Source organism: Mesoplodon mirus (assembly GCF_964341445.2).
Source record: "Mesoplodon mirus genome assembly, chromosome: 17".
NCBI lineage: Eukaryota > Metazoa > Chordata > Mammalia > Artiodactyla > Ziphiidae > Mesoplodon > Mesoplodon mirus.
In genome coordinates this window covers 69,081,107-69,096,885 of record NC_138993.1, presented here as the reverse complement: position 1 = coordinate 69,096,885, position 15,779 = coordinate 69,081,107, and the positions used below count along the sequence as shown (strand labels likewise).

Below are 15,779 nucleotides of genomic sequence, written 5' to 3'. Positions count from 1 at the left end.
AAACTCGTTGTGTGCAAACTTTTAACATTTTAAAATTAATCCTTTCAATTTAAAAATAATTAGATATGAAAGAAATGACAGAAATGATTGTGAAAAGAGAATAAACAACCATAGTCCCAGTAACGTAATACAAAAGATTGTACTATCTGTGTATTTTAAAGACTATATGACGTTTGTGTAGCTGTGGTCATGTGTTGTACATTTTTTATGCTGTTTTTTCCATTTATTATTTGTCATAAGTATTTTTCATGTTTCTATACAATTTTCTTTCTTAAAAAATTATAAATGGCTATATAAGACTATGCCCTATGAATATAGGCTCACTTAACATGGCTATAACTCTATCATGGGATATTTGCTGTTTCCAGCTTTTCATCATCATAATGTCCTGATAGATAGTTAGAGTATAGGGATTTATTTCTATTGGAAGTTATTATTTTTCATGATAAATTCCAAACAGTGATATTCCTGGAAAAAATGGATTATCTAAATTAAGTAGATATATATTATATATAAATTTATGGAAATACATATTATAGGTTATGGATATGTACATAGCTCCAAGTTGACTTTCTAAAGGTTATAATTCTCAATAAGATGATTTATATGCTTTCTGAGGTAAATCTGCCTTCTTTTTAGTATTTGTGGATCATCTTCCCTCTTTTACAGGAATAATAGAAGATAAAATATCTTGGATTTATGACCTTTGCACTATATAAAGACTTGACCTTTAACAAATTCATCTGAAATCCAGCTGATAAAATATACCTCTTAGAGTAAAATCAAAGTAGGAATGCTATAAAAGTTGTAAAGCTGAATAAAAAGAGTAAGTAAATGCGAGGTCCTTTAGGAAAAAGTGATTTTTGAGCTCAGGTGTCTAATTCTGCTTTTTGCTTTCCTACTCAGACTTCAAATAAATGATCAAAGGAATTTATATAATGAGAAATCTGTGCCCTAAAGGTACAGAGAGAAGAAGACCGTTTGTTCCTAGGCTGTCAACCCTAAGGCATTTCTTGTAGATTCAGTACCGATGGAACTGGGCTCATGAAACTGATGGGTAAAACTAAGGTTCAGGTCACAATTCCCTTTCTCAGAGATCTGTACAAAAAATAAGTAACAGAGCTTCTGCAGAAGCCCTTAATGTGAAGGGGTGAAGGTTAAAGGTGGAGCATTCTATTGGTAAGACGGAATTCATTGACTTCTGAGGCAGTTTCTCCATGAGACCCCAGGGCAAGGGCAGCCACACCAAATAGAATGTGCTCAGATGACAGGGACTGACCCTGTGAGTCCAGAGGTTGGGGCAGGAGACGGGGTTCCGGGGAGGGAGTCCAGGAGAATTAGAAGTATGAGAAGTCAGAACACTGCAGCCAAGGGAATCATTTATGCAGAGATCAAGAGTGAGACTTACCTCCGGTTATGCAAAGGAAGGAGATGAAAAGAGGACTTTGTTTGGGGCAAGGATGCTATATGTGGAAGACAGCCAACACAGACACACAAATAAGTGCTCTTCCTGATGGGGAGAACAGAGCAAATGGAACACAGGCCTTGTTCTAAGGGAAATATAATAATTATTTTGTTTTAGATGGAAAGATATTCAGATGAAGATGGGTTATCATGGACCAGGAAAAATTAATTAAAAGTAGCCCACGTGTAGATCTAGCCTGGTGAACACTTTGAATTTGAAAAATATAAAAAGGAAAATATTCCATCAGTATTTTTATCAAGTTGAAAAAAACTATTCACAAGGGAAAATTTAGACTAGCTTCATTCTCCTCCTCCAAAATTAAAGGATCAGTAAAATACTGAAAATGTGTAATTCTGAAAAATAGCAGAAGATTGTTCTCTTACGATACTAGTACGGATCAAAATGAAATATAAAAAAGATGAAGAAATACATATTAGGCACCTGCTACCAAAAGAAATAAAAGGTGAGGTAGAAGTATGTAAAAACAGAATAGTTCAAAAAAGAATTAAATGAGGAAAAAGGACCTTATAATAATAAAAGTTGCTATCTTTAATAAAGTTATAATTACAAGCTTTCTATATATAATACATCTACTAATTATCATAGCATTATAGTGTAGATAGTCAAAATTATTCTTGTGTGTATTCATTTTGGGCAACATGGTCCTTAGATGTAGTATTTCCTCAAAAGCTCTATGACCTACAATGGGATAAGGAAGCAGCATTTCAGCTTAGGAAGTAAAGAAAACAACAGAAAAGAACTAGAGAGGTGAAAAAAGAGCAGAATGTTTAAAAACATGAATGAATTCATGATGAAATAGAAAAGTTTTAGATCTGATGGAAAAAAAATAAAGCCCAGCATTCCAGTCTTTAAGGCCTATTAATGTATAGCTATCTATAGGAGGCATCAGTGTGCCAAGAACTAAGAATGAGGTCAAGAAGGAGAAAAATAAGAATGGGGGCCAATGAAGGAAGGTGTTGGAGAAACTGGGCATGAAACTCTAAGGATGGGTAACTGACCTCAGACTACAAGAATGGAAAAGCAGAGCTGGATGGTGATTTATCAATAGAACAAATGCTAACAGAACTTGGTGGCTGAACCAACAGAATGAAAGGGAGGGGTGGGTGAGGAATGAATCCAGGACCTCAAGTTTGGGTGATTGTGGGCATTTTTCCTCCTATTTGTAATGCCTAGGTAGAACAGTGAATCATTTCTTTATCTTTCAGTTAACTGTATCTGCAGGTTAAATCCTTTGCTTCTTTATTTCTTTATTAGTTCTTTATTGTTATTATGAAATCCACAGGAGATCAGCTTCACATATCACATTTGGAGTAGAGGAAGGATTTTTTTAAATTACTTATTATTTCTGAAAAGTACAAATTATGGAGGCCTGTGTCAGACAAGATACAAATTTGTATCAGACAAGATATGTCAGTGATGGCTTAAAATACTATTGAGTATATGTTATAAAATTTGCCTGGGGTAAAAAAAAGGTAATTCAAGTATGGAAACTTCCTTGGCTATTCCTCCCAGGAGCTGAAGCTCAGAGAATAAGATAAATAGTGTAAATAGGGAAGTTAAATGTTCAGAACTAGAGCTTGTTGGATTAGTCTTTCCATTTCTCTCAATTCCATATGTCAATACTTTGTGGAGAAAAGAAATTTTAAACTCTGGGGAGCCTCAAAACAATTTTCTACTTTTTATTAAGTAAAAACTGAAAGCAATGTTAAAAGCTAGTTAGTTCAACTAGACAAATTGCTTTTGCTTTGTTCCTTTCAAGAAATGAATAGCCATATTCTAGACTAGAAAATTATGGTAGAAAAGTCAAGGAAAAACCAAATTTCTTAGTTGTCTTCTCATAAGACAAAAATGTATTCTTGTATATCAAATATATTCAAATATATTTCAAATATATTTAAATATATCAAATATATTTTTGTGGAAAATTCTGAAGTTCTCTGAGGAAAACTTAGAATATACTTTATATACATTCAGTTATAGATCAAAATTTTTGTCTCAGATTTCTATTTTACCTTTATTATTTATACTAGTCTCTCTTATTTTTTCCCCCAATAACCAGTCTTCACTATCACCTATAATTTCTGTAGTGTCAAAATGCTCTTCTGAGCATCTAGACCAGTGGTTCCATCACTATCTCTTGAGTTCCATCTCTCCAGCACTGGGAGAGTGTGTTAAGAATCACCTGGGGAGTGTTTTTTTAAAACACCATTTCCCATACTTTACCCTGCAAGGTTCTGTTTTAGTATGTCTGAGGTGGAAGATGCCCATGGTTGAGGGTGTTTACAAACCTCCCTAATGATTCAGAAGTTAACCATCTTTGGAAACTACTATTTTAAAACATTCACCATTGTCCAAATTTTGTGAATCCATATTACAAAATTAAACAATCACACACATACATAAATAGATAGCTCCTTTTCATTTTCCATACTATTTAACTACTGTATGGAAAAGTTTTGAAAACCACCGTTTTAACCATCCATCTTCTTTGTCCAACCATTGCAAATTCATTACAACTTTAATTAACTACAATAAAAAGAGACAATCTCCTTTTCTGATCTTTCATAATATTTAAATGATAGTAGCAGTTTCTTAAAATAATATGCCCGTCATTGGATGATGAAAACCCATGAAACTTCTGCCACGACCTGGAGGAAACTGGACCTTTCTAAAAGAATTATACCATCAGCCTGTGGTGATTTTTAACTCTGATACTCTTTTCTTAAAAATTTCTTACACCTACCTTGTACTCAAAATAACTCACAAAATTAAAAATGCATATCCTTTCTAAACTTGGGGTGAAAGGCTAGGGCTTGTTAAAAGGATTGACTGAATTTTCTGAGTAGAGAGGTTGGAAAGAGGCTGGTCAGCCTACATGTGTGAGCTGATTGCCTCATTTTGTAATCAATACAGTGATTTAGGAGACAAATACAACTTCTAACCCTCTCCTACTGATGGGCTGTTTTAGTTTGGCATGCAGGGTGCAGTGGTGTTGGGACATCATAGTCTATCCTGAATTCCTTTACCAAATCTAGTGATTTATTTTTTTTTTGTGGTACGCGGGCCTCTCACTGTTGTGGCCTCTCCCGTTGCGGAGCACAGGCTCTGGACGCGCAGGCTCAGCGGCCATGGCTCACGGGCCCAGCCGCTCCGCGGCATGTGGGATCTTCCCGGACCGGGGCACGAACCCGTGTCCCCTGCATCGGCAGGTGGACTCTCAACCACTGCGCCACCAGGGAAGCCCAAATCTAGTGATTTTTAAAGGTCAAAGAAAATTCAATTTTCACAATTAAAAATGAAACAGAACTGAATCTTTGAGGAAGTAATGAGACTGTTTTGAAGTATTTGTAGAAAGAACTAGAAAAAAAATATGCTGCTTTTCTTTGGGATTTAGGAAGTAGAGTCAGTATAAAAAGTGGGGAACCATTTTCTGTTTTTAATCAGTGTGTTGACAAAAGGAAACGAGAGAAGAGCCTGCGGTTGGAGGTGGCGCTTTAAATGTTTCGCTTGCTCTGTTTGGTGGCCCATCTTGGGTGGCTCTTGCTATCCTGCTGAGACTGGACCACGCATGTAACACTGTTTTTGCAGGGCTGCATCCCGATTTAGCTAGGGCCAAGACGTAGACGAGAAAGCACCCAAATGAAAAGTGCATTTGGAGAGAGAGAGGCAGAGAGATACAGAAAGAGAGATTGCTGCTGGGATCTGGGGTCCAGTTTTAACGATGTTTTAGTTTGCCTGCTAAGTGATGTGCTCTGCTGTTGCTAAGGCTGACCTAGAACTCAGGCAGCTGCCTGCCTTTCCTCCAACCACTAGGAACCAATTAGAAGAAAAGATGCATCGCATTGGGCCAATTAAGTTTCAAGAGCAAAGGGTACTTTGGGAACAGGAGACACTTGCCCCGGGGCATTGCAGTCTAGGTGCTGCCGTGCTCTAATTTAGTTTCACTACTCAGACCTGGGAGAGGCCAGAACTTGGAGACTCCCCATCTCTGTTCGCTGGGGAAAGAGAAAGTTCTCTTCACAAAGCCCTGGAAAGGTCAGGTTGAAAGACAAGGACAACTGAATATCATGGGGGTAAAGGTCAGAAAGTGACCTTGGGTAAGGCACTCACGTTCTCTGAACTTAATTGTCATCTGTAAAAGAGGAATAACGGAGACACCTGTTTATCCGGGCGTGGGGAGCAGTTGATGAGATAATCCACTCAAAGCTCTTAGCCTCACACATGATAAATCCTCAGCAAATGTCAGGTGTCATTTGTTTATGCTTAAAAACTGATGATTTCCATATTTTACTTGTCTTAAAGAAATTACAATGAAATTCATCACTGTTGCAAAACATTTGAATTGTACAAAAGTTCTTGAAGTTAAAAAGTAAGTCAAATTCTCTGCCCATTCTCTCCCTCCCTCCCCTACCTCTGTTCTCCCAACAAAATGGACTCCCTGGGTTCTAAACTTGCTTCCAGTTCATGTGGATCTGGGCAAGCTTGCCTCAGACTTTTAATCTGTACAAAGGGGGTAATACTAAAAACTACATCAAAGAGGTATTACGACCTTGGAATAGTGCCTGGCACAGAGCCAGCTTTTGATAAATGTTTGCTCTCATCTTTCAAGTAAAAAAAAAAAGTGCATAATGCTTAAGCTTGATTCTCTTCTAAAATTATGTACAGTAATTTGCAGACCACCATGCTACCCTGAGTTGATAAAATGCATAAAATTATGAGCAGCTTCAAGAGTGTGTTAAGAAATTTTATCATTGGAAGTCTCTTGGGAGATAATCTATTGCAAACTCCCAGATGGGATAGAAGTCCTTTCTGCAAACTGCACGATGTGTGTGTAGTCATTCTCTCTGAGAATATCCGGAAAGAAGTGTACCATTTCTTGGGATGGCCAAACACATTATTATGAGAAACTTTTAGATTAAACGGTTCTTTTGTTGAATAAACAGCTACCACTTGCTAACTTCTGATTGGTAGCTCCTATTTAGTCTGGATTTTCCTTGTTAGAAGAACAAAGAACACTACAAAATAGAATCACAACCCTGACAGTGCCCTGAGCTTTGCATTTTGACTATGACAGAAGGACTTCTCTCAATAAAGCTCTTCTTTCTGCCCTAATATAATCTCTGCAGAAAAACATACACTCTTTTACCCATGTATCATAAGTCAGATCTGTTTTCTATTTTTCATGTTCTCAGCACATTCGGTCAAGAATTTATGAGACTAAAACTAACTCTAAGAAATGAAGAAATCTGTCATCCTTAGGAAGTTAAGACAGCTGTCTCTTTACTACATGATGTAAGATTATCAGATGGAAGTTAGTAAATGCTTCTTTATGTGGTTTTTTTTCCCCCACAATTTAGACAAAAGATGCATAATAGACTATTTCTAGGATTCATCCTCAAGGAAAAAGGCTGGGTACATGCATAATAACTTCAGCTATCTGAAAGTGACATTTAGATAGATCTGATGAGGCGTTTGATGATTTCTTACCAGAAAAAAGAATCGACACATTTTTATAAATGTGTGGCTGGAATAACTATAATATGACTCATATAATATAAAAATGGATTCAGTTTTAAGAGAGGAGAATGTCTGTAGTATTTTTGCAAACAATAATCAATGCTTAGAGAGTTTAGAATTACAAGGTTGTATGATTAGAAAGTGTTGAGGGACTTCCCTAGTGGCGCAGTGGTTAAGCCTCCGAGCTCCCAATGCAGTGGGGTCTGGGTTCGATCCCTGGTCAGGGAACTAGATCTCACAACTCAGAGTTCGCGAGCCACAACTACAACCCAGCGCAACCAAATAAATAAATAAATATATTTTTTAAAAATCATGCTTTAAAAAAGAAAAGAAAAAATGTTGAAAAGTCGTTTTCTTTTTATTATCTATTTTATAATGTACTTAATTTTTAATTTAATAGTTCCGTGAATCACTTTGTCTTGATTCATATCCTGGCTCATCTCTGTACCTAAGTTTCTTGATCTGTGAAGTGGTTCTTGTAAGAATCGAATGACATGATACATGACATGCTTAGAACCAGGCCTGGCACGGGATAAGCCCTCAGTAAACATCTGTGTGGGAAGGAGTCTTTTACATGGCGGTCAGCTTAATTTGGGAGGAAATCAACTGATGAGGTCACTACTTTACCATGGGGAACTTCTGTGTCTTCCAAAGCATTTCATCTCCTTTTTCTGGGTTTTTTGGTAGATTTCTGTGTGTGTGTGTGTGTGTGTAATTGAGGATTGTTTTCCTTTTTATAACGCATTCAGACTAGGGAGTATCTCTTCAGTTTTACATCACATTCGACCTGTATCACTTTCCCTTAAGCACTGTTGCTTGTTAAGATCAAGAGCATCACTGAACAGGAAACCCCGGGGTCGCTGGGGCCCAGCGTGGGAAAGCACCACGTGCCAGGCTGTCAAGGCTGTAAGAGGCGGGCTCATGGAGGGTGGTGCAGGGTGCCCAGGCAGCACGGGACACCCATCCTCGCTGCCCAGAGCCGAGCACTGAGTTGATCTGGGCTTGGAGAACTAGAGGACAAGTTTCAGACCCTCGAGGTGGGGAGACAGGACACTCAGCTGGGCAGAGAGAGGTGCAGTCACCCCAGGCTCTGAGGCTCCAGGGCACCCAGGAGTTGGAGGAAGGGCCAGTGTAGGTTAAGTGTGAGGCGGGGCAGAAGGATTTGGGGTAACAGAAAACAAGACAGAAATAGTGGGCTTTTCCTCCTAATTTAAAACCACGGCATAAGATGTTATGATTGTGTATTCATTTGTTCTGAATGGAGATGTCCTCTGTCAGGAAGAAAATTTGGCCAGACAAAAACAGACAGTCTAACTTTAAGAACCAGTGACATTTGTCAGCTCCAGCTTGAGGAATAAGCATCCCCTTTGGTCTTCACCTTGTTATGATGCGCTGAAGTACAGTGGAAGCTTTTAATATGCATACAGCAGGCATATGGGGAAAGGCAGGAAACTCTTCTTGCTCCAATGGAGATATACAGGGTGGTTTGTTGTTTGGGGTTCTGTGGCCATTTAAAAAAGGAGGGAGACATAGAAACATTGAAATAAGAATTGTTTGTAATGCCCACATCAAAAAAATTGGTAACCTCAAATTCAGTTGTCTCCCAAAATATGTGGTGATACCTTTCTCAACAACAAATTCAACATTGGTGCTTAAGCTGGAAGATGTGCTTGTATCTGTTTGCCCAGCAAGGCCTTGCACATGTAAGGTTGTAAATGAGCTTAGGAGACCAGAAAGGCAAGGAAGGACAGATGTTTGAAGGTGGTATTTATTAATAGTTAGGGTTTTCTGTGCCTGCATATTTATTGACAGAGAAAGATTTCACAGGATACTGCTAGATGAAAAAAAAAAAGCTGGTTACAAAACAACGTTTAAGCACAAATACTTAAAAATAAATATATGCATGGAAAACATAACAGTATACGGAAAAGAAGATACTAAAAGAGATACACTCCAGACTTCCCTGGTGGTCCAGTGGTTAAGACTGTGCTTCCACTGCAGGGGGCACAGGTTCAATCCCGGGTCCGGGAACTAAGATCCTGCAGGCATGACGTGCGGCGTGGCCAAATAAATTTTTAAAAAAAGATAAACTCCGTATCCCTTTGGAGAGTAAGCGCTCCAGCTAAAGGAAATTTCAGGAGGAGAGAGAGCATATTTGATTATAGCTCTGCTGCGGCACTTTGCCTCGTGGCTGGCGCAATGTATGCACTCAACAAATACTTTGCCAATATAGTTGAGTGCCTAGAATTCCTGATGGTTTTCACTTTGTTTCTCGTTTTGTTTTTATATTTCTAATTTTCCTACCACAAATTTTTTGTGTAATGAGAATAAAATTAAAATAAAATGATTTTCTTCTAGTTTAATGTAAGGTTTAGGTATCTGAGGTCTAGGAAGGGACCAGTTGGTCGGCTGTCCTGGCTTGTTTGTGAATCTCGTTGTGTCTGGTAGCACAGATACAGAGGCACACTGGGGATCAACTATTCAATAGGAGGTGATGTGGAGCTAGCGACGAGGTAGTGAAAGAATAAGAAAACCAGCAGGTGGAGGTTGCAGAATGAGGGCAGAGTGGTCAGAGGCTCACCTTTAATTATCTCCTCTGCTTTTAAACTAAGTGTGTCTGCTGTGTCAGGAACATGGGGCATTCAGGAATTCCAGGAGGAACGAGACCAGGCGTGTTTTGCTACTGCTGAATCCACATCACCTAACACGATGGTTTGGATGATTTTTTTTTTTTAATGAATGCATTTATGTAAGCATGAATGAATGAAAAACCTCTGCCGGCAATGAAGGCCGCTCCACCAAAGACAAAGAAGTAAAGCTTGGGGAGAGAAGTTGGAGGGATATTATTGAACATTTTGTTTTCATAATTTCCTTCCCAAATTGTGACGGCAGTGAGATAAAAGCCCACCCTTAAATGTGTGTGTATCTTGGATAGGACAGTAGCTAAATGATTCCACTTGAACTTGTAAAGACCCCAGAGTTTGTGCACATAAATGACCAGAAGATGAGTTGTTGATTTCGATGTGTCACCAGTTGTAATGACACCTAATGACTAGAAATAAATCAGTGACTTCTGTCTTCTTTGGGGGCTTTTTAGAATAAAATAGATGCTGTAAGTCTGCTGGAGTGGTACGTTTCTCTCGTCTACACTTTTATTCCCAAACATCAAATCTTTCAGGTGTAATAAACGAATCACATGTAGAGACAAAAACCCTTTTTGAGTTAAAGTAGGGAATAGGGAGCACTGATGTGGAATTGGCAGCAGACGACAGAGGGGATACAGCTGGAAAAAGGTGCTGAAGCAGCTGAGAAAGGTTGGAGGATGGCAGGCAACGGGGTGTTTGCCCGACTCAAGTGGAGTGTGTGGGTGTGAGTATGAAAGAAACGCAAGTGAAAATCCCTGGCTCTCAGTGTCCTTGAAACATAAGGTTAAATAAGCTCCAGGAATGCCTTGCTGTTCCCATCACATGTCACGGTGCCTGGTACCACAGTGGATTTGTAGTATTTTCTGTGTGAATGAATGAATGGGAAACAGGATAAGGGGAGGTTGCCTGGGTTACAGGAAAGACCATCTCAGTGTGTTGGGAAGCTGATTCTAATATAAAAGACAGGACATATTAGAAAGGGTGATGTCAGGAATTCCCTGGTGGTCCAGTGGTTACAATCTGTGCTTTCACTGCCGGGACCAGGTTCGATCCCTGGTTGGGGGACTAAGATCTTGCAAGCTGCACAGCGTGGCCGGAAAAAAAAAAGGGGGTGATGTTTGTGACCATCCAGACCTGAGGTCCCATGGCCTGGAAAGGGCTCTAGTAATGGGGATAAAGGGAAAGGGGCCTTGGACATATGTGGAGTGAGGAAGGAGGAAAGAAGTCACCAGTGAGGATCTGTGACGAGGGAATCTGTGCACGTGTGGAGAGCTGCCTGCGGGGACTGGGAAAGTTCAGGGCAGTAGGATCTGGGAATTGAGAGGAAGGGGTGAAGTAGAAGTATGTCAGACCGGTAGCACCTGTCCTGTTGATTTTCAAGTGATGATGGTGTTGGCATGGCTACAGTTGAGGGAGAAGCCACGTAGGTACATGACTCAGTAATAGAAGCTGCTGGCCATCGACAGATGGTGATGGAAACTGTGGGAACAGATGCTCATTTGAGGGGTTAAGTACAGAGGACAGGCACACAGGACAGCAGGTAAGGGACATGCTAGAAACCATAATGTAGAAGATGGAAGATTCAAAAGACGAATGCAAACCCAAGAGAGTTCCAAGGAGAAGAAAAGACCAACAGGGTTGCAAGTACCTCACAGCTAAAGAAAAATGAATATATTTTCTTTTGGTCCAGAGAGAGCTGAGGTGACCTGAGGAAGTAAAATATTGCTGTCACGGACTACAAAACTGGATTTTAACCATTTAAAAGAGAGCCATGAACCAAAGTGTCTTTTCTCCCTGAGTTGCCACTAGCTGTTTCCAAGTAAAAGATCCACCAATGAACATATTATAACTCTGCAGCCTCCACCCACTGTTGAACTATTTAAATACCAGCTACTTTTAATAAGTATGAAAAAGCAACTGAAAACCCCGCTTGTCAAATTTAGTGCACTGCCTTATGAAGGACACTTCTGTAAACAGAGAAAAAAAACATCGTGTTATAAGTACATGATAGTGATAAGACTAAGATACACAGAAGCAATTTCCCATCAAAATAATAAGTGTACCTAGGATACTTAAATATTCCTCCTGGTCTTTATCAGAGGAATAATAGGTTTGCTGTACTCAGTTATGTTGATTCAACATGAATGAATGTGTATGACAATATTTCTATATATAAAGGAAAATTATTACAATTAATTGCCTCAAATTAATTTTGGATTCTTCATATATTTGTAACTTGAACTTATTTAGTATTATTAAATCAGTTATAGGTTCAGTGATTCAGGAGCTAGTTGTTGATAAATACATATTTGTTGAGTTTTAATATATATGTGGATTAACCAGGTTTTCCTGGGCACTGTTTGATTTGGTGACACTTTTGTATTAGGTAAATTTTGAAAGTGGATGATAACTAATGTCATTCATTGTAGTTGCACTGTTTTGGTGGCTCAAATATAGCCATCGTGGAGATTTAAAAAAAAAAAAAATTCTGGATGTCTACTTCTCTAAGATAACAAATCCATAATCAAAAATCGGTTTTGCTCCAGATGGAATATTAGTAATACAAGGTGCATGGAATTCATATGTGAAGATTTCACATTTATACATCAAAATTTTTTGAGACCTTAACTTATGGCCAGATCACAGAGCAATCAATGGCCATTCATAAGCTTCCACTGGCTCAGTGGAAAGGTATTAATGGCTAGTAGCTAGGCCTATACATTTTTCTTGTATCATCTTTGAACTACATTGTAAAACCTCTCTTTATTTCCTCCTTTGCATTGTGTAATCTTGAAGGATTTCTAAAAGATTCTGTATCCAGTTGTTGGGTACATAGGAGACTGTCATTCAAGAAGCATCCTAAATTGAGGCCACCAGATGTTCCCCCCCACCACAGTAAATCTGAGAACAAGCATAATTTGAATATTCTGCATATATTTACATATCAATGTCAAGAGTCCCTAACCAATTATGTAAAATAAAATTAATTAGTGCAGCCTCCTGCAAAACCCATATTCAAATCCAATATTCAGGGCAAGGCAGCCTGGAAATACCTAGCACATCTTAAAGGCAATTAGCTTCATTTCTTCTGGGAATAAGAGGGCCAGGCAGATGCCCCTACCTTGGTGCATCAAGGAGAACAGACATAGAGGTAGGTGCTCGAACACAGGGAATCGGATCAAAGGCGATTGGTCCTGAGCTTCCGTGTTCTCTTTCCCAGTGAATGTTGCACACACGTACACAATCTGCAAACACATTCTTGTTCTTCTCCTGCTCCCACGAGGATTGCGTGGCACTCGCTGACCTCGGTTAGGTTTCTTTCTCCAGCCCCAAGGAGCAGCAGAGAGCAGAGCCAGCGCACCTTCCTGGGGATAGAACTACTGCATTTGCCTGACTCGGCGTCGCCATGGCTGTGTGCTGCCTGGAGGACCTTTACCCTCCCTTACCTGCCTTTAGAAATTCTCCTAATCATTCCTCAGCACCAGTTGGGTCTACTACGAACACAGACTTTGTGGTCAGAGCTTCTTTTAAAACCTCAAGTTTGCTTTGGTGACCTTGGTTGCTGCCTCGAGACTGGACTTCCTCATGCTTGCATAAAAAGACGAGATGTTTCCTTTCTTCCACCAGTTGTAAAAATTAAATATCATTGCTAAGTGCCCCAAACATAGTTCATATCCAGAAAATGTTAGCTCTTCTCCTTCCTTTAAGACTCAAGCCAGGGACTTCCCTGGTGGCGCAGTGGTTAAGACTCCGAGCTCCCAATGCAGGGGGCCTGGGTTTGATCCCTGGTCAGGTGACTAGATCCCACATGCATGCTGCAACTAAGAGTTCATATGCCACAGCTAAGGAGCCCGTGAGCCACAACTAAGATCTGGCACAACCAAATAAATAAATATTAAAAAAAACCCAAAAAGATTCAATGCAGGTGTTAATCAAAGGAGAAGTCTCTGTGGGTGCAGGGGTGATCAGGCACCGCCTACCTTTACAGTATCTCCTCCCACATTTTTGCACTTATATTTGCTACTTGTGTCCTGAGGGCCCAACGTGTAGCTGCTGGATTGTGGCTGGTGGTAGAGATGGCTAAAGGGAGGTGACATGTATAGCAAGATGGGGATGACTCAGAATTGTGGAAATCTAAGTGGAAAGCAGGCATTTCATCGTACCCCTCTTCAGTATGCTTTGGGTTTACTTCAGGGTTGGTAGAAGAATTGATATAGTTACAAAATCAATAAAAGAATAAAATGCTTTATTTAGAGTAGATTCTGCCCCATTCTCTCTGGCTCCTATACACTATGGCAAGGACAAAATTGGGAGGTCAACTTGGGTCTATCCTATTGTTGGAAATAAATGTCTGCGAGTGTCACACTAAATTAACCCCAGGGGAAAATTCTGAGAATGATCTGAGTAGTTTATCTGGATTGGTCAGCTGTGCTCTGGCACAGACCACCTTTAAGTGGAGACAGCTCTAGGTATATGAACATAGACCTCAAACCATTTCCTATTAATATGTGAACCCTAAGAGGCAAAGCTATTTTACCCCAGTTCATCTAGACCCCAGTGGTCTCTGAAGTAGCACACAGAATGTTGTATGACGTGCACAAGATGATCTGTTGGGTTGAGAGAAAAAAATTCAAGTTTTTTTATTAACTTTTATCTCATCCTTTTAAATTTTCTAGCTGCATGTATTGATTATATACAGTATAATAGAACAGGGGTGTAATTAACAAATGCCTCGGCATGCGTGGGAGACTCTGTTTTTGTGGTTAGGGTAAGGATGGTTTAGGGCACTAACACACTCTCCATTTCCTCTTGCAGACAGTGGTTTTGAACTTGCTCCCCAGAGCTAACTTCAGCATGCTCAAAAGGAAGCAGAGCTCCAGGGTGGAGGCCCAGCCGGTCACTGACTTTGGTCCTGATGAATCTCTGTCGGACAACGCAGACATACTCTGGATTAACAAGCCAGTAAGTTTCTTTCTGGAAGTGTGGCGAGGCCCACGCCGATATAAAGGAAATTTGATTCATTTAATTCAAAAGTCATGTCGCTTTGGCTTTGAAATGTCTGAACTGCAGTAGAACGTGGATGAGTCTTGGAGTCTGGAGGTTGCGAACAATCCCGATGAAATAATGAGGTGCTGCTGTGAGTTATTCACAGAGGAAGGCATGAGAGGTGGTCTGGCGCCCCCTCCTCCCCTCAGGGCCACGAAATGTAGAGTTAATACCACTTCTCAGGTTGACCCAAAGCTGGAGACCGAGATGAGGGACCTGTTCGACCAGACTTTCTTTCCTTACCTTCTCATGATGCAGGGGCCTGAGGAGATAATCAGACGTTTGGAATTAAAGGTCTCCTTCTGAGTTGCACGGAAAGGTTAATGAGATAGCGGATAGTGTTTCTGAAGAATTTTGTCACCTTCTCTGCCTAATTAAGCTGATGGGAACTTGAGGGGAAGCCTGGCTACACCAAGGGTCATTGTACACGAGACAGTCTAGCAGCCAGAGCTGGGGCGGAAGGCATAGTCACAGGGCTGGGAAGCTCAGCTCTGGGATCCTGAGCGGTGTAAACTCTTTTCTCAAACCAGCAGCAGGGGCTGAATTCAGGAAATGAACCACTACTCTCGCAGTGTTTGCCTTTCCCTTGACCATGATAAAGATGATCGGCCTTGGTCCCCCTGCCCTTTCCCGTCTAATCTGTCCTCAAGACTGCTTCTCGCCTGCTCACATTTCTTTCCACATTTCCGTGTCTGTTTACGTCACCCTTCTCCTTTACGATCATTGAAACATCCCAGTTACCTACAGTGCAAATCAAAATGCGTTAGTATCACATGCAAAGCTCTTTATATTGTGGTTCTAACTTGTTCAGCAACTGCCCTTTCCTGCATCTACACACACTCTGTTCACTCGTCGGTGGCTTCCTGCTCCTCCGAGATGTTCAGCCAGTTCACATTCTTTCCTTTGCCCGGAGACCCTTTCCCAGCAGCTCAGATGAGTCACATCCCCCTCACCCATGAAGGTTGGCTCAGATGTGACCCCTGCCCCCATCCACTCTGAGTTTCCTCCTTTGACCCTCCCCCACCACAGATGGAATGAACCTCTTCTCTTTCCACTTCTCCTACTTTTTATGTAAGTAGAAATGA

General features: G+C 40.3%; 1 protein-coding gene across 1 annotated transcript in view; it reads left to right on the top strand.

The window, feature by feature from the left end:
• NALCN (sodium leak channel, non-selective) overlaps positions 1-15,779 on the top strand; it is a 261,887-nt gene that overhangs the window by 2,441 nt on the left and 243,667 nt on the right. Inside the window, exon 2 of the mRNA XM_082602462.1 lies at positions 14,464-14,610. Within this exon, the coding sequence (XP_082458588.1) occupies positions 14,503-14,610 (108 nt within the window). The 5' untranslated portion in view covers positions 14,464-14,502. The remainder of the gene's footprint in view (positions 1-14,463; positions 14,611-15,779) is intronic.